Source organism: Triplophysa rosa, linkage group LG15 (assembly GCF_024868665.1).
Source record: "Triplophysa rosa linkage group LG15, Trosa_1v2, whole genome shotgun sequence".
NCBI lineage: Eukaryota > Metazoa > Chordata > Actinopteri > Cypriniformes > Nemacheilidae > Triplophysa > Triplophysa rosa.
The window spans coordinates 5,116,221-5,136,346 of record NC_079904.1 but is presented as its reverse complement, the minus strand read 5'-3'; the positions used below and the strand labels follow the sequence as shown (position 1 = coordinate 5,136,346).

The window sequence follows — 20,126 nt, the reverse complement described above, 5'->3', positions numbered from 1 at the left end:
GCGTGTTAAAAAAGGTCAAATTAACACTCAGTGTATAATATATATATATATATATACTGTATATACACTGTGAGAGTTAATTTGACCTTTTTTACACTGGCGATTTGACTGTGTAATAAAGGCACCGGCCAAATTATGTAAATGTTATTAAAACAGTACATTTTTAACATTCAGAAAACCCAAACCATAACAGTTTGCAGATGTCGTCTCCACGTGACCATCATCCTAGTACTTTGTGGAGTATGTTGACAGGGATGTTAATGAGCATCTGTAGGGTGTACTATAAGCTGATTACAGGCTTATGAGTACAACTACAGCACACGGAGCTGCAGTGTGCAGACAATAAAAGCTACCATTCATTTCTAATTAAAACCGTTACTAAATACATGAAGGTCTCATAAAATGATGCAACCTTGCAATACAAGACCACAAGTGAAAAAGAATCACAGAAATACAGGTTTGTTAGAAATCCCCATTCATTTAATTTATTCAGATTCAATAATATAAAGAGATGATGAAATGTGCGATGCATAACAAATCACGTCGAGTAAAAACTGGAGGAAGTAATGGTAGAGCAGTAATCGTACCGTGGACACATCATGTTGTTCTGTGGTTATATCCCTAATAACTGGCAAGTGTCCCCCCTCATCAGTTATTATAAAACTCAATGTGCACCGGTGAAGAGGCCTTCTTATATGCTTCAAATCAGAATTATCACTTGCACCCTAAACAAGTGCCAACAATGTACAGGTAAAAAAAATGGAGATTGCAGAAATGGAGATAAATTGATCCATCAAGCATGGAAATGTACCACAGACCAAAAATAACTGAAAGACAGCCGATCCCATCCCACTGCTTTCTAATGAATGTTCAAAATGTTAAAAGTTTATTTAGGGAAAGCAACATCAATCCTTACAAAAAAAACTTGGCTATAAGAAAATGCCCTGCAAATATGACAACAAGAACTGACAGATGACCACACAACTATTTGAAATGACGACATATTTCTATTGGCACACTGAAACAAAACAGCCTACAATTTAGCACGGAAGTATTTACTATTGCTATCGGAACAACACTCTAAAGAAAAACAACATTTGGCATTTACTCTAGTGCTTTGACTCTATAGGGTTTCTCACAGTAACCCGGCTAACGTCGGGTCCTTCACATTTAACACGATGGGCATTTCCTTATTGCTAAAATCATGAGGCTCTTGAGTTTCAAGTTTACACAGTGCATTCAGTCGGAGAATGACATACACGTTAATCTCAACGCTGATATATTAAAAATAAATAAGATTGTTAAAAATATTTGCATTTTGTCATATGAACTTACAGCAAAGAGAAAACAGATGCGATTTGGCATAGCATTCACCAAAATCGCTTGTTCCCATTTCAGCCCCATTTAACAAATGAAAACAAACCACACGTACAGATGTCGTAGCCTTTGCGATTGATACGTAGCCGTAAAGGCTAAAGCAACTAAATTGGCATTGCTGATTTAAAGTTTCCTATGTAGGTACTGGAAAGAAAAAGTGCATAGAAAAACGCCTTTCACCGACAGTTTCAAGTGTTTTAATTTTAGGGAAACGTACGACCGTCGCATGTCAGTTGATGCTTGAGGCGTTTACATGGCTTTGGTCAGGAGAACTCACTAGTTATGTTTATTTTTTGCATACGACGACCGAAATGCATCTGAGGTGTCCTCAGACCTGAATTCTCCTGTCTACAAAAGCAAAATGAAAAAGCGGCAAGCTGAGACTCCTTGATGTTTGATTAGGAGGGGGGCTTGTGTTCCTATATGTTCAAATGCTGTATATCAGAGGCATGCTGCTATTGTTCGGCATGCACTCGCGTGAACATTCCACTAACATCCATGCGTCTAACACAGAAACGAACCCGGAGCAAGAAATAAAAAAATAAATAAATATTCGAAAACCCCCAAAATAAACCCCACCCCCTCCTGGAGCGCAGCCCGATGGCACCAGTCTTCCAGCTATATTAATTTGTGATTGGATCAATGTGTGGTATAGACAGGCAGATGGACAAACACACCAACGGACACACAGTTAAAGTGAGCTTGGCAGAGGTTTCTGTCTTTTGGCAAACTGCCGCTTGCTTCCAGTGGGTCAAAATCAGGGTATGGCGTGGCGGCAGGGTTTAGATGCCCTGTGCCATGATGCCCGTCACACTACATCGGGGGTCTCAAGTGTTCGTGAGCGGGACCCCTTTGGTGACGAGCAGGCGTGCGGCTCACTTCTGGGCGGTGTACGTGGGCTGGCTGGAGGCAAAATGTGTGAACTCGGAGGTGTTGATCAAAATAGGGATACTTGAGCCTACAAGTAAACAAAAAACAACATGGACAGAATTAGCAGAGGAACAGCATGTCTCCAAAAGATTATTTGACACAATATGTATTCACTGCTTATGAAACCGATACGATACTTATGCAAGCAGTTATCAACAGATTGGCCGAATATCAGGCAATAAATCGGTCTACCACTATTACTAGAAAGTGAAGTAAGTTTAATTTGCTTCTGTTTTGCATGAACCTATCAGACTTTGAGGATTAGAGCTACATGCAGGTTTATCACACATGTTGTATCACATGAATAAACTCTAGGCCTCTGTTCTTTATAGCGAAGCATGTAGAGTTAGATGTTCATCTGAACACAGCTGTACCCTGAGGAACATACCTCCCTTCCCTGATGCAGCTCTTCCAAATCACCGTCCCACTAACAGAGACGTCCATGTGCAGCACGGAATAAAATAAGAGGCTTTCTCGTTATATTCATAACATTTCAACATACCTGGCCATGTACTAAAAACAAGGGTCGTCAAATCATATAGAAGCATCATTTTTAAAGAGGTAAAGACGACGGTAACGTGTGTAAAGTGACATGGGGTTGACAAGACAGAGCATGTTTGGAGATGTGAGGTGAGAAGATGAGATTGTTGAACAGATGGTTTTGGTGACACCGTGCGAGGTGGCTCAGGTTTATTACATCTATATCAATGAGATTCACCCGCTCTGACAGCTCATGCTGACACTACCATCCCAAAAGAAATCCCATTTACCTGCTTCATGCCTGCAATCGCTGGCTTTCTAACATCCTCTAACCCTCAAGTGACTTTACCAACGACAAGGAATTATGGGTGGGTGATCTACACTCCTCCATAAAAGGTAGATATTTGACGTTAAGAATTACAAATTTGCTTTGCATCTTGATATACTTAGTCTAAAATGATTTAAGAGAATGTTAGTGTATATGTAAAAAATGATTGGGTTATAACTTGATTTAAAATTGATTGGAGATCAATAGGATCAAACTGAAATGACATCTGATGACTACAATTTGCCAGCCACGATTGTACTTTTCTCCTAATTGTTTGAAATGACTGAAATTGTGTTTTCCCACAACTGCAAAACTTGAATAATAAAACGTAGCATTGTAAAGCTATCACAAAGCAATTCACAAGCACTACAGCAAATGCATTGCGAAAAGAGAAGGAAACCACTGACTGTACTGAAATACTGAAAACTGTTCTATGTGGCGTAATCCAACATTTTGTATCTCAACATATATTGATAATCCAATATTTGATATCAATAATTTCCCTTATGTCATTTGGCTAAATTGCTAAACTTAAAGCTGAGAAGAAATGCCTTCACTCCCTTGTCAACAAACTCCAAAATCTACAGAAGGTTCAATGTGCCAGGTGGGAAAAGGCGTGGCCTTACAACATGCAAAACATGGACATCCAAAGCATGCACATGCAAAGTAAAGTTCATGGACAGGCACAGTAATGCAAACATAACTCAAGTTGTTTTTAGGGTCTCTATGTATGTGCTTTGGGTTTCAGGTCATTGCACGAAGTTCCTATATAGGAAAAACACCTATAAAAGTACCAACACTTGAGACTTGAAGGGACAGTTCACCCCAAAAATAAAAATTCGGCTATTTATTTATTCGCCCTCATGGTATTAAAAAACTCTATATGACTCTTTCTCCTCTGGAGGACAAAAGAGGATAGTTTGAAAAATGTCTCCGGTTTTGTGTCCATACAATGGAGGCCAATGTTGCTTGGTTAACATTTCTCAAAAGATCTTCTTTTGTGCACAAGAAAGTCATACAGGTTTAGAATGACATGAGGCGAGTAATGAAGAATTTATTAACATTTCTGTGTGAACTATCCCTTTAAGTCAGTGAGAGGTGGTGTATGCAATGTGGTCATACAATGTTTAACTTTTACAAAGGTTTTTGACAACCTCATCCTATGACTGAAACTCAAAGCGTCTGTCATATACAAAGACCAAACACTGTGCAATAATCCAAAGGTTAGTGAAAACGACAAACACAAAAGTGGGGGGTTTATTAGTGTAATTGACATCAGAAACAGGTTCTGACGGCACGTGCTGTTCAGGAATAATTAATGTAAAAGTCTTACAAGTCATTTTGAATCCGGTAAAATTTCACTGGAGATTTCTGGACCAGGGCTAGATATAGGCTGGACAATAATTATTGTTTCACCTGTCGAGTAAAAGGAAACCATTATCATGTTGCAGCTCGCATAAAAATTCAATGGTAATGGACTTTTTCCCCACTGTCGATCGGGGAAACCCAAAACAAAATTACTGGCCGGTTCATTTCTTTCCAAGGGCCACTTTAATCATTTTAAATTCACCTTTTAATTTTTTTAAATATACTCATAAAATATAAAGATAGCACTATTTTAACCTGAAATATATATATAAAAAGGCACATCCACAGTACAATTACCTAGAAGATTTGCTTAATACTAGAGGCCTAAACCCGTAAAATGTGTTCAATTTGTCCACTTCACTTTCATCAATTTCGAAGCATAAAATTGACCAAACACTTTGCCCTACATAAATAATATAAAAGCTACATTAGCATCAGGCGGACGAGAGGTGCTCAACAGTCAATGTCCCGGCTGACTGATATAAAAGCCTCTTCAGATAGATGTGCGAGGTCAGTCAACATCTGAATCACCTGACACTTCAGTATTAAAAGGTCAAGACAAACTGCACACATCTTCAACTTAATTCAAACACTTGATCAGAACGGAATACAGCTCTCTAGACATTTTAATATAAAACGTACAGCAGCATCTGAAGTTGATGGGTGACTCCGAGTTTTCAATTTCAAGTTAAAATGCACCATCTTCCCTCAGATCAAGAGAAACGTCCTTAATGCCTTTTTTCACGGGCCTCATATTTAAAGGACTCCACAACATGAAGGAAGCAAATATCATCTATCAGAACTGCATCAATCATACTTGAACAAACTGCGAAAAAAATGTGAGCGGTACGCAGCAAGTACAAGATGCTAGGGTGACTGTCAAGGAGTTGCTGTTTGGTTTAGGCCAAAAATTGCATTCAAATAATAGCTTTTTTATTAATGTATGAAAACAGCATTTCTTGTTTAAAACATTTCAGAATACCCTAAAAATGCATTTAGAAACCCCAAAGCCAGTTATAACAGACATCAAGCATATGACTGAATATATACGTGACCTGCGCAGTTTAAAACGCACTACACCAATGAACTACTAGTTGAGTCAAGACTCACCTCCTCCATCCTGCTCCGCTTTGATCTGTGCCTCCAGGTCTTCTGGGTCCACATACTGGTAGTTCTCATCATCCTCTGGTGGTTTGCACTTTCCACAGCAGAAACAACAGCAGCAACAACAGCAGCAGCACGAGAAGACTGCACAGCACATGACCATAGCCTGTCGCAGAGACACAGACGTCCGATCAGTGATGGTGCTCTCAGAAAGACACTTTGTAAAAAATACAGGCAGCTTATGCGGTGATGATGGGCCAAGTTTGCGCGATACTGTATGTGGCATCTACGATCTAAGCTATACTGGTCACAACAGTTAAAATCTCAATTCAGCCCTCTCATCCATCAACACGAGGGAAATGATTCCAAAAACAATGCACATCAACGTTTATTTATAACTTTGTAGATCAAAACAAGCTGCTGCTTTTTACTCCGGCTCAGCCGCTGTGCCTTTGGCATTAAGCCTTATCGGGAAAATGGCCCCTGGAAGATCAAAAACTACATTATCTTAAGTAAATTCAAATGGCAGTGTCTCAAAGAGAACAAAGCTTGCTAATTCACCGAGACATGAGAACGGAAAGCAAGGGTCTTTTTGTTTCCATCGAAACCGCAAGCAAATGGATGCGTCACAATGGAAACTTGCACACACTGCTGAGTTTACAGTAAAGAAGACAGTAATGGCCTACTGGTATAGGCAACAATAAATATCCTAACAGAACAAAACCTCCGTTACGTGGAGGTTGAACACTCTCTCTCACCTTGAACCAACACTTGGACATGAGGAAGTAATATTTGACACTCTCCTCTCCAAACTGCTCGGACACGTAGAGGCCCATTGAACCGTATTCATCGTAGATCTTGCGCTTGGTCTCGTCGGCGAGGATGGAATTAGCGTTGTTAATTTCTTTAAACTTTTCTGCAGCTTCAGGGTTGTCAGGATTTTTGTCTGGGTGGTATTTTAGAGCCAGTTTTCTGTGGACCAAGCATATTTGTTTTGTGAATCGGTCCAAAGCAGCATCGTAAACTAGTTGACATTTCCTCATTTCTTGTCCACAAAAAGGGCCAAGTGATGTGTATCAGCTGTGTTTAATTTACCTGTACGATTTTTTTATATCGTCTCCTGAAGCCCCTTTCTCCAGTCCCAGCACCTTGTATAAACTCTCCCCTGCGGTGGACATCTTCCTCTGGGGCTTGTCAGAGGGCTGCTTGGCGTCTGCCATGTCTTACTGCTGAAATACAGGAAAGACAGATAAATCAAATTATGCATCTAAATCACGTGTTGCCGTTACTCAAAGTATACAGCACATTGTTGACACAAAAAAGTAGGGTTGGACGATGACATCGGGGAGTGCACGCAGTTATAAAGTCACAAGCGTCTTCTCTATACTGTACATACGCGAGCTGCGCAGACATTAAGTCACGTGCGTCTTCTCAATATCCGCGCAGCTCACACATGTATGAAGTCGCACGCCACATGCGTCTTTTCTATACATACGTGAGCTGCACGGATATAAAGTCATGTGTGTCTTATCCGTGTCTGAAAGACATCACGATGTTGAGCCGGCATCGTGATGTCTTTCAGCCATCGGCGATGGATGAAGCCATCGTCTATCGGCCCAACCCTATAAGAAAGCAAGCACAATCCACTTAAACACGCTGTGTGGACACAAGGTGTGGAGAAGACAGATCTCATGTTTGTGTTGAAACAACAGGTGTGGGTTTTGAGTGTTTATGAGCCTTCATTTAGGAGGAAATAATTGAAACAAGTGAGAAAGCATTAATGAGATGTTTACACCCGAGTTCAGAGTATATGATGTCTACCACGATACAATGACTTTCATATTATTATAATGTATTTGTGTAAGATTATTATTATTATGTTTAGCTGATGTCATAGATTACACCTGCTTGCATATACTTGACACTTTGCATGATCACAAAAACCTATTTCAAGTTGGCAGAGGTGTTTTGTTGAAGCACAGAGTCAACCTTTGGAGATATATATACCCTGCTGAACCATATCACCACTGTTTTTCTTTTCTAGTATTGTATTTATCCATCTTGAGTTTGAACTAGCAACAACGCACATTCCTTTTTTAATGTCTTGAACACGGAAACCTTTACAGTGCACGTTAGTGTTGCGCAGTAAACCGGTTCTGGAAATATACCGGTACATGTTAGATTTCAAACGGTTCAATATAGTGTTGTCAAAAGTACTGGTACTTCGGGTCCAAATTGGTACCTAAAAATAAAAAAGTTGTCGGTACCTAATTTTCATAAGACCCGGTAGCACCGACGTACCGGGTCAACCAGGTACTGATGCTCTGTCTGACAGGTTGTCAGTCGGAAACTTTTTATAGACGCAATAAGACGTGATGAGCGGATAAGCGCGGCTCCGATCCACAAGAGATGCGCACAGAAATACTTCAGATTAAAGTCATATCACGAAGAAAACAAACAGTTTCAGAGGAAGCATCCGGATTTAAGTTAAGTTCAAGCGGTAAGTTTCAAATTCTGTTCGCGTTTGCATTATGAATGTTGTAGCATATGTTAAGTTAAAGGTTACGTTAAAATAAACGTCCCTGTTTGCGTGTTAATTTGTTAGCGCCAATGCTAACCCAGTCAAGTGTCCTTATTAACCATTTAATGCTTTTATAACTGTAATGGGGTAAAATAAATGGGAAGACAGGATGGGGTTTACAGTACCTATTTTATATAGGCCTATCTGAAATCTATGTGCTAGAAAACTATCATACTAACTGTATGACTATGTTTATGTCTTGGATAGATAACTCTATTAGGTTTAAAAAGCCACATTTAAACTAAAGAAAAATCGATCTGTTGCATTTATTATTTTAATATACAGTTACCTTAATGTAAGCAATCTTGTGTAAATGGAGTATAAAAACTGATGTTTGTTTTAATATTGCATATGCATGTTTGTTCAGTCAGTTGACTTACTGAAGTTTATTCTATTTGTCTTATATAGCAGCAGACTGAGGATGTTCATCAGCATGAAAGACCCCAGTGAGCACCGTTTCAGCAACAATTAACTTGTATAACGTTACTTCATGTATACAAAATGCCATTGCTTTCTATACATTTATATTAACAATGAGCTTTATTAATAAAATTGTGTTTAAATTAGCATGTACTGGTGTTTTGCTTTGGTACCGAAAATGGTACCGAGAACCGTGGAATTTTACTGGTATTGGTACCGACTACTGAAATTTTGGTACCGTGACAACAATACCAGAATTTTTCACGTTTCGGTACTTGAAACGCTGCTGTTCCAAAGTTCACTGCTATTCGGCAGTATGCCGCAGAACCGGCAACATAGAAGAACAAGATGAATAGCTCTACAAGCACTTTTGGGATTTATTTTATATCATTCATAATAATAATCAATTAATAATTAAAATAATAATTTATTTTGGGGCTGGTTATTGATCACCTATGGTACCGATGTGGTACTGATATTAGATTCTGGTACCATACCGAACCCAAAATTTTGGTATCGAGCCAACCCTAGCGCACGTATTCCTGTTCTTTTCCAACAAAGGAATTTTACAAGCTTCTTCATTAAAGACCATTAAGCTATGAACAACCGGCTCAGAGATGATCATCACATTACAAACTTTGATGTAATTGACTCAAAAACCCACCAGTACTGTACTGTACATAAAGAAAGCTAACAACCTTAAAGCTCATGGTAGATCTGATATCAAAATCCCAGAAAACAGCATCGGAACCTACTGGTACAGCAAACTGACTCATCAAGCTCGAAAAATACTTGATTAAACACCACTCAGCCACAGTGAGAAACAATCATCAGATGTTTCGGAGCTAGAATCACATCTTCATCACGGAACATAAAACAACTAATAGCCAAACAATCGCCCGTATCAAACCGCAGCTCTGTTAGCTTCAGATGAGGCTCTGGTCATCAACTGGAAGATTATTTGAGGCTTAACTCAACCGTCAATGCACGTCAGTTGAATCTAACTCAGCAAGATTTCAGAATGCTTGAAAGAGCATCTTCAACACCCGGCTGTAAAACATTTGCTTATTTGATTAGTGATAGTAAGAGAATCTTTTATAACATTTCTATAAATGTATGCATTGGGGATGTGCGAGACAAATGGACTAGTCGTTTAAGCGGTAAGCTCCTACTAGTGGCCATTGAAAACAACAGTCGACTACAAGAAAAATTTATTTTTAATATTTCGTTTAAAAACCTTTTAAATTACATAATAAAACAATATGTTTGAAAAAAATTATTAATAGTCTTTAAAAGTGTATCAGGAATGAAATGTTTTAATTTTAGGTCAGATCTAGCATGCGTTTCCTTTGTGCCAATTGCAGCACGCTCAGAAATGACCACTTGTTTTGGGGGTGTTTTGAAGGAGGAAAACGGGTAGGTTTTATGCAAATTATGTCATATCAAAGTGGCATAATAATAATTTCACTGGAGCCATGCGTAACCACACTGTATTGAGTTCTTATTGCCGCGATGCAGAAAATGCAGACGGAAGCACGGAACGCAGGCATAAAATGAAAAAGTAGATAATGATCTAAAGCTACATACAGTTATGTTAACAATTACTTAATAATAAATTTCAATATTTTTATATTTAAAATGCTTGAAAGACAGATTGACGTTATTTGATGACAGAATGAGCTGTAAATGCGGTGAATGCATCTTGAGCACACTCAGTATAACTGAGATGAGAATGTCTCAGCTTCTAGATTCACAGAACTGTGAAATTTCTTTGATTATAATGTTTATCACAAAAAAAAGCGCTTGAATAAACATGATCGCTTAGCACTGTTATCTGTGTGCCCTTGCAGAGTTTGCGCAGATTCCTCAGACGTTATTGTTCACAAACATTGAGCCGACTTTCATCCGAGCATAATGCTTGCATTTGCAACAAGAACACGTAAAATAATATTAACATCATAATCACATGCGGACTCGAGTGTTTAGCCTTTGTATGTTCTATAAATTAGCTAATATGGGCAGTATGCTTTATTAGCGGCTTTGTCATTCGCTCTGCGCGAGATCAAATGCATTCTGTAGCTTGTTCTGTACTTTTTGTCCATTGCTTTCGCTTTTTTTGTTTACAATACACACATTGCTTTGCTTTATAAATATTTAAAACATGATAGGCTTGTTTGTTATAGGATATCTTGTTTGTTGATAGGCTATAGGACTATCCTAATTATAACTTGTAGGCTACTCAAATTTAAATTTAAACAAATAATTTAAATAAACAAATAATGAAACATTCGTCTTTAAGCTTTTAATGAATTGTTGTTAAATATTTTAAGTTTCATGATTTCAGTGTAGACACACTTTTACTAAAATTTTATTGAACTTTTAGAGTCGTAAAAAACAGACTTATAGGAGAAAATAAAATGGATTTTGTATAGGCTATATATTTTAAGCCCAGGCACAGACCAGCCAAAGCAAACAAATGCTCATTGCGTCACTTCTTGCAGCCGCTAAAATGATCCAGTCAGGGTTGGCGCATCAGCAAATGCAGAAGTGTAAATGATCATAACGTAAGGAAAGTGGAACACATATGCCTGTTTTAAGTATTGGATATGAACAGTTTGATTAATAGCCTACATTCTTTAGTCTTTAAAATGTATTACATAGGCCCTTCGCAAAGTTTTGGGACCGCCTTCTTGGGCCATTCTTAGTTTTAGACTAGTCGACTACGCGGTTACAAAACTTTCGTTTAAACGACTGTCAAATTAGTCATAGCGCACATCCCTAGTTTGCATTTTGCAGATGTTTTTATCCAAAGCAATTTACGGTTCGTGCATTACAAGCTATACATTGCACCAATATGTGTGAATCGGTGGGCATCGAACCCATTACCTTTTGTGCTGCCGCTGCTACAACAATGCTCAATTATTTGAGCTACAAGTATCCATTCAATTTATTTCTTAGTCAATTTTTTCATCAGAGCATTGCTTTTGTTCAAAAGTCTTCAGAATCAAAAATACAGTGGCATTTAGAAAGACTTATTTCTAAAGGGGTACGAACTCTTTTTAATCCAAATGAGCCCCCAGTGATGAAGAGCTTCATATTAAGCAAATACATCATTGCACAAAGGTCGAAGTAAAGGTACAGTTGAGAGATAACTTCTCTAATGGAATGTATATGATGCCTCGAGGGCATATTTGTGAATGACCTTGAAACCAGGTTTAGCAGTAAATCATTACCTCCCCTCTCAATGACCAGGTAAACATGTGATCTAATCGAATTCTTACTAGTGAAAGGTAGACAGATTAAATAATAGATACCATTTAAATAAATGCCATTCAGACAAAATAATCAATTACTCGTCTACAACAAACAATAAAACTATAAAAGCAAAGAAACCAATAAAACACACATGAACCCCAAAGCTTTAACCCAGCAACTAGAAAAGACTTTTCTTTTGAAATATGACTGATATTATTTGCTTAAATGATTTTACAACATGTCTACATAATAGTCAATAGTTCTGTTTCCTGGTAAACAACAAATAGAGCGATCCATACAGTTAAAGGGGGCATGCAACTGTTTTTCATGCATTCTGACTTCTTTACAATGTTAAACGTGCTGGCTTCTCATGGTTAACATGGTCACCTTGTCAAAAAACGAGTTGGACGTATGACGTTGTATTTCTGTGCTTGATACACTCCCCCAGCACTCCATCTTGTTTCGGAAAGTTTTTTGTAAGTCCTATTCTTTTAATTGGGCAATTCTCCCGGTGAAGCACAACAAGGCGAAAGAAATGGCCCGCCAACCGACGAGCGAGACCCGCTTACCATCTGTGGGCCTGCAGCTGCAGCTCATTACTCTTGCAATAGTGAAGTTTAGGTGTGTCTGTTTGTTCACAGCATTTCAATGATGGATGTTATAAAAACGGTGGATATAACGTTGGATTTGCAGATCGTTTGAAACTGATAGATGGAGCAGTCCCAGCTCTAAAAGATGCCGGACATAAACCGCATGCGGTAAGTGAAACGAAGTCATATGTCTGTGTTTTGTTGGCAATCGACACGTACGTACATAATGTAAACAACACGAATTTATAGTGAATCAATAGTTATGCAGGGATAATGCAATGATATAGGCTATTGTGTGCTCGTGATTTAGTTCCCCCCCGCACACCCCCAGGAGGTCATATTTTTCTGGAAATAATCATACAGCTGTATCTATCTTTCGTAAATGTGATCAAACCAAATACTCTTTGAAGATTCTTTGAAGTTTGCAATACTACTCTATAGGTAGGGCTGAAACGATTCCTCGAGTTACTCAAGTTATTCGAATACAAAAAATCATCGAGGCAATTTTTGTTGCCTCGAAGCTTCATTTAATCCATTTAACTACAGTACACACGGAGCACTGCGTTTCCCCACGGACCGTTATTACTAATGCACAGCCCGCTAAACTCTATACATGTTACAGGGCTCTCAATTCTCACGCATTCACCGTCAGACACACGCATTTTAGTCTGTTCACGCGCTCACACGTATGTCTCATGCTGATAAATAACTGATAGCTTATTGAAATGGTGAACTACTATTTTACTGTTTTAGTCTATTTTGCGAGTGAAACTTGTTTTCTGGCTGCACTGAGTCCATACTAGATGCGGACTAGTGGATGCCGAATCCTGTTATTTACACATGCCATCTGTCTGTTCTGCGTGTCTGAGTGAATGAACTGCACAGTTTAACATGCTACACGTTTGACTGCGTCTGCGCTTTATGAGGACATGAACTTAATCTCCAGAGTTACTCTGAGAGTTTATTTTACTAACATTTTATTGTTTGAGTGAAGAAGCAGACATACTAAAAAATAAGCGACTTCCGACAACCTGCCAAAATAAAAGTCCGGTTAACTCAGTATTTTATGTGGACAAATATATTACTATTTAATAGTAAAGAAAAAAGAAACTAAAACTAATTTAGATAAACTAAATGCATCATGCATGAGTTGAAGTTAGTTGTTTACCTTTGAAATTATTCTTTTTCTTTTTATTAATGTTTCTTATTTATACATTTGTATTATATTGCATTTTGAATGTAATATGGCAATGTAATGTATTAAATGGGTCAACTTTTCACAGATATTAATGTATTCGGTAACACTTTATTTTACGGTGCCCTTGTTACGCATGTTACATGTATTTACTATAGTATTTACTATAAATTATGCATAATTACATGTAACTAACCCTGACCCAAACCCTAATCCTAACCCTATAGTAAGTACATGTAGTTGCTTTTTATTACTCAGTACTTAAATGTATAATTACACTGTAACACGGGCACTGTAAAATAAAGTGTAACCATGTATTCTACTGATTTTTCCATCGATTAATCGGGTATTCGGATAATAAATACTTTTTCTTTATTAAAGAGCAATACTAAATATACAAGAGAAAAAAAGATAGGTCTCTTAAAATGAACAACTATTTTGTTTCCTTTTTAGAAAAAATAAAAATTGTATTGTTGAAATTGCATACTCAATTACTAAAATAATCGATAGCTGCAGCCCTATCTATAGGTACTCAAAATTAATATGAGATTGGAAGAAACTGCGTGTGTTATGGCATCTTTAATAAATCAAAAACAACTGCCTCTCCCATTCACACCATGCAAACACACCTGAGTCCTGTGACGTCACGCGCCCATTGATAAGCTTTATTTTTATAATGAGCTAGAGGTATTATCATAGTCATCATATTTATACCACTTGTTGGCTGTTATAACAGAGCTGTGTCCTTGTAAACCCATAATCCACTTCTAATCCAGTAGATTACTCTCCCTTCAGATCCTGCCTTTTCTTTCACTCTCTCTGTTCAACCATGACCCGTTTGGTTTGACCTGAACAAAACCCATTAGAATCTATGTGTAAAGCTAGTTAAAACAGTAAAGGAGTTTATTCATCTTCATACTAGATTGTTGATAAATCTGGGCAATTCAAAAGAAAGCATGTACTCGACTGGCTAATTCACACAAACGGAAAAAACAAGTGTCAACCTAAGCATGCCGCCCCAAAAAATATCAAACATATTTACATTAGTAACAGTCACGTTAAAAGATTCCGACTCTTTATTGGCGGGTTTATAGGTTCGTTATCCATTGCCAACTACTTCTGTCGATGAAGTAAACGGCTGACTAGGCAGTTAGCATTAGCATGCTAAACCACGACCGCGGATATCTAACGATTTAATTTTTTTTAAACGTAACGTTAAATACAGACGATCAACACTCACCTTGAACTAGGTGCTAATGTGATAAAGTGAACTGTGGCTGAATCATAAAGGACTCAGCCGAGTAAAGTCTTTAGATAGTCTCTGCACAGCTCCTCATTGCTATCGCCGCATGCCCACCCTTCAAACCGTAGAGTGCTCCGAGGACGCGGTCGAGTGTTAAGAGTCGACTCTTTTGAATCGATAACCAGGTTGACTCCCGTAAATGCGTAGAATGCGATGGGGCACGATTGAATCGTGGAAGTCAAATCATAAACGGAGTCGACTCCTTGTTTGATGTATTAACGCCACTGAATGCTCATGGGCGTGATCGATGCTTTGACTTTGAACTATGCAAACTACGGGCTACATTTTTTAGCCGTGTAAATTACCATGGCGACGAAACCCACTCAAAACCAATCCACCTTCTTGGGCCCGAAAACTCAGAGTATGCTTAAACTAGACGCGAACTTCCCTGGGTAAAAACTGAAACCGGCTTCGTGAGAGACAGGCCACTGATTCATTTTGAAACGTTTGTTTCTGAAACTGTTGAATTTTCTTGCGTAATTCGGAGGCATTGCTTTGTAATGTCATGTACTCTAACCAGACCCAGCGCGGCACACCAGCCAATCCGGATCGCAGTTTTTCGGCGCGGGTACACAACCCTTTGAGAAACGCACTGTCTTGTGCGTGATTATTGTGATAATACAGCAGTGGCTGTTGCTGCTAGTTAGGACAGGTAAAATTGAGCTGAATGACATAACTGTTATTCACTCACTCACGCATGTTTTTTAACCTGAATCAACATTACATTTACATTTAGTCATTTAGCAGACGCTTTATCCAAAGCGACTTACAGATGAGGGTAACAATGGAAGCAATTGGAACAACATAAGGACAACAAAAAGCATGAGTGCAATAAAAGAAAACTGGTCTCATATAGCCTACCACAGTAGCCTATACAGAGCTAAGTTTTTTTTTGAAAGAGTAGAAAAGAGATAGAAGTCAGAACTGATCAGTCAGGTGTTGACGGAAGAGATGTGTTTTCAGACGATTCTTAAAGATGGCCACAGAATCTGCTGATCTTGTAGGTGGTCTTGTAGGCCAGGAGCAGAGTCCGAGTGAAACTTTTACTTGCGTTTAAGATAAATACGACTAAATGACTCCTTTGGCCAATTAAATGCATATTCGCTCACGAAAGCAAGACTAAATACGTAAAGTGTGGGAAAATTTGATTTATTGCTAAACGAATTTACCGTTTACAGTGCATTTCTGGTTCAATATGGTGCGTTTAAGATATTTTTTTCCAAGTTCCTCTTACAAAAGTACAATATATAAAAAAAGCAAGATTCTGATATACAAGCATCTAATACTGCTTATATCTTAAAGCTTAACATTCCCTCGTAGTAAAAGATGGCTATCAGCAGGTTTCAGTTACATACATAACTGAGCATGTAAGATTTTGATCTGCATTTCATTCCTAGACATATCTTAAAGGGTAAAAACGCTGACTGAAAATGACACTCACGTTTTTACAAAGCCGTGTGACTTTTTTAGGGAGAAAGAGAGGATGTCAACCATTTACTTTCATTATATGTACAAATGTACAGTATAAAAAGGACTGATGCTGTACTTTTTCTGCATTTTGTGTTGCACTGAAAACTCAGTCGCGCAAGGGCCTGAAACGTGTGTGGATGAAAAACAAAATTTGGGTATTTTCTACTTTTAGTGAAAAATCTGGATCACATCTCTTTAATGCCACCAGAAACTGTTGACACAAGATAACATGTGCTACATAAGAATTTGGCTTTAATACAAAGATGGCATTTTATCAATAAAATTACAACTGTCAATACTCATTAAACTGTCAACAGAAATATCTGAAAAAGGCTATTACCACATTTCCGTACAGTGAAATAGGATTGTATTTCAAGACTTTAAAACAACACAGCATATCTAAACAAATAAACTCTTGTGCACAGATGTATAGAGGTAGCTTCAGAACTTGACAGGGAGTGAGGTCATGAGGATGTTGTTGGGGTGTGAGACTTTGTTTCAGTGCTCTTCTCTGCATCATTTTGTCCTTTGGAAGCTATGTGGCGAGCTCTCTCCTCATTTAGACTCTTTAACAGACCCACCACCTCTGGGTGATGGAACCTGCCTGTGGTCAAAAGGAAACAAAATACACCTTCAAATTTGTCTTGTGAAATCGTATAGTTAGCTGGACTCAGATTTCCTCAAACCTTCAGTTGAGGTGAAGAACTCCTGAAGTCTTCCAGGTTTCCCCTCTAACTCTTCGTATTCATGAGCTTGTAGTACCATTTCCAGCTGGTCTAACTGCTTCACCAGTTTGGCCTCTGAACTAGTCTGATTTTCATACTCCTGTGAGTAATGCAAAGCAGTTTTTTTATGGCAAATCCGCACAGTGGAACCTAAAGTAGTTGCTTTTTTAAAGAGTACTGACCTCCCATAGTTCGTAAACCTCTTTACGCAAGCCATCTTCTAAAAGTCCTGAGATGTGCTCCATTGCTTCCTAAGAGAGATTGTCAATGTATAATTGCATACAAAGTTACAAACAAAAATATTTCAATTTTAAAGGTAACATTAACAAACCACTGCACCTTCTCCCTTCTGTGCTTCTCTTCTTTGCTAACGTTGTCTGCTGGAGCTATATCTCCCACAATGCTCTCCGCCAAATCATGAACTAAAGCCATCTTAATGATTCTGCAAAGAGAAGCTCTGATCAATTTTGAACCAGGCTAAAGTCTCTGAATCTAATTATTAGATAACAAGCTTCAAAGTTTGATTTCAACCATTTACATTGATTTCAATCTTTGACACAACCTTACTCAGTCAATATTAAAGATATGGAGAGTATATTTTCACAGAATTTTCTTTACAAGATGTAGGTTGGTTTTATGTTGAACACAGTAAATCACCACAAATTTTGTGGACATTAAACTGCATAATCTATCTTTTAAGTGTCTTCAAACTAGCTACCTTTTGCTTGCCTTACAGCTCTGTAAACTTTGCACACTCTTAATATAACAAAAAGGTGCATAAATATTTTCAGGAACTCATACATAGGCAGTATTTATATTTTGTCTGATAAAAGTAACATTTAAGATTAATACTCGAAGTTAAAGGTATTTTGTCAAATATGTCCAAACTCGTAGTGTATGCATTGCATGCATCTATATGAACTGCGCTGTATAGACAGCACACATGTACCTTGATTTGTTTTCAACACAACACGTACCTTTCTTTATTGACACTGACATCTTGTATTGTTAAGGCCATCATTGACATTCTGTACATGTGATCGGACACACTTTCAGGCTGTTTGACATTTCTGTACACCCATCCTGTTCTTGGTATGCGCTGTAACACATGCACACGTTATCGTAGCACGGGTAGCCGCTTTACACTAGATATTCATACAGGTGTTACTTACTTTTAGCTGTCCTACTAGTTTCATGAATTGTAACATGTTGTCCATTCCGTTAGTGCAGCCGGCTGTGCGCCGACGTCAGCGACCCGGAAGTAAAACTGTCCGGCGGTGAGATAACGACAACGAAATGACACGTACACGCCGCTAGATGGCGATAGAATACAAGCACTCACCACACAAGACAAGGACAACTCTCGCGTTAAATTAACCATAGATTTACTACTGTAAACATACTTGAACTATGGTATTTTTTTAGTAAAACCGTAGTAAGGACAATTTTACTATGGTCTGTTCTCACTACAATGCCCATAATTCAGTCGTTATTTTTATTGTAAAACATGACACAAATGGTAATTAGTTTGCCCAAAAAACATGGTTACTACATTTTTAATCTAATCCTTTACAAAATTGATAATGGTTTTACCAAAGTAAAAGTGAAGTAGCCATGTTTTTTTATTGATGACTTTTTATATAAGCATATTTTTTACACACATAGGATGGGTAAACTACAGTATGGCTAACCATGTTATAGGTGTTGTTTTATTTATGGTAAAACCTTGGTTATTTTTCGTAAAGGAATAAACTAATATAACTAGAGCAATTTCCTTAAAGGGATACTTCACCCAAAAATGTCATCATTTACTCACCTTCGAGTTGTTCCAAATCTGTATAAATTTCTTCGTTCTGATGAACACAATTTGGAAGAATCCTTATAACCAAACAGATCTTGCCCCCCATTGATTCCCATAGTTGGAAAATATACTTTATCATTTTGTTGTTGTGCTGAACACAAAAGAAGACATTTTAAAGAATATAGGACAGCAAACAGTTATGGGGCACTTTTGACTACCATTGTATTTTTTCCTACCATGGTAGTCAATGGGGGGCAAAATCTGTCTGGTTACAAGCATTCTTCCAAATATCTTTCTCTGTGTTCATTAGAACAAAGAAATGTGTACAGATTTGGAAAAACTTGAAGGTGAGTAAATGATGAAAGAATTGTCATTTTTGGGTGAAGTATCCCTATAAGGATTTGCTACAAACGTATATAATACTATAATGCTAATATGAAATAAAGTCATGTGCTTCTCAAATTTTAACCATTTTGTAACCAATATAAAATTACTCGTCCCTCATGTTTTGGCCTTGACACGCACATTGTCTACATTGTTTTTTAAAAGTGAGTGGGCTTGACAATCGCCCCCTTCACCACGTTTTCAACCTTGTTCTTACATTCCTTAAATATCCAAAACAGATTCAAGGTTGATTTAATAAACGTTTTGTGGTGAGGCTGTAATCCTTTAAAGTGAGTTATCAGTTCCTGGTATTTTGTTGTGTATTTTGATTCAAATACCACAATGATTTTAAATTTCGGCACAGATAAGCTGCGCGTGAGGGTCTTCAGGCAATGTTGTGTTCGAGACAGCTGACTCATTATTTACAGAATCTGTGTGTCTCCCTTGCGCAGAACGTTTATTTTTAGCATGTGAGACAACACATTTAGCTGTGATTCTGTGATGTGTCTTCCTTTACTTATGTCATCACTTTTTTTCTCATGACACTGTTTCCTGGAGTTCACTCTATTTGTAGTGTGTAGACAACACATCCTGCCCGTGTGTGTTCTGGTTATCACTTCTTCAACATCCACCAGGAAGGATGTGCCGTGGATATTTTGCTCATCATGGGATACCTTCTATTGGCTTCAATGAAGAAGTACTCGAGATTTGAATAGTTCAGCCCATTATTTCAGCCCATTCATGGAACTGTGACATCATCGTTTACCAATAATTCTTATATGAACTCATTGACTACTGTTTAAAAGCATCCTAGG

The 20,126-nt window shown here is 38.0% G+C and overlaps 2 protein-coding genes across 5 annotated transcripts; both read right to left on the bottom strand.

Annotated features, from left to right (window-relative positions):
- Positions 1–464: 464 nt before the first annotated feature.
- On the bottom strand, positions 465–15,025 carry dnajc5ga (DnaJ (Hsp40) homolog, subfamily C, member 5 gamma a). 4 transcript variants are annotated; one of them, XM_057353373.1, is made up of 7 exons: positions 14,869–15,022; positions 6,683–6,816; positions 6,346–6,559; positions 5,594–5,753; positions 4,449–4,531; positions 2,696–2,734; positions 465–2,335 (listed from the first exon to the last, which is right to left on the bottom strand). In XM_057353373.1, the coding sequence occupies exons 2-5, from the start codon at positions 6,805–6,807 to the stop codon at positions 4,452–4,454; spliced, it is 579 nt and encodes a 192-aa protein (XP_057209356.1). In that variant the 5' UTR covers positions 6,808–6,816; positions 14,869–15,022; the 3' UTR covers positions 465–2,335; positions 2,696–2,734; positions 4,449–4,451. The 4 variants fall into 4 exon arrangements, with proteins under 4 accessions (XP_057209356.1, XP_057209358.1, XP_057209355.1 ...); XM_057353375.1 differs by lacking the exon at positions 2,696–2,734; XM_057353372.1 differs by lacking the exons at positions 2,696–2,734; positions 4,449–4,531 and having other exon boundaries at positions 6,683–6,813; positions 14,869–15,025.
- A 1,608-nt stretch (positions 15,026–16,633) lies between these two features.
- hddc2 (HD domain containing 2) lies at positions 16,634–18,394 on the bottom strand. The gene is made up of 6 exons (XM_057353370.1): positions 18,299–18,394; positions 18,104–18,225; positions 17,466–17,568; positions 17,309–17,377; positions 17,088–17,226; positions 16,634–17,005 (listed from the first exon to the last, which is right to left on the bottom strand). The coding sequence occupies exons 1-6, from the start codon at positions 18,341–18,343 to the stop codon at positions 16,866–16,868; spliced, it is 618 nt and encodes a 205-aa protein (XP_057209353.1). The 5' UTR covers positions 18,344–18,394; the 3' UTR covers positions 16,634–16,865.
- Positions 18,395–20,126: the final 1,732 nt, after the last annotated feature.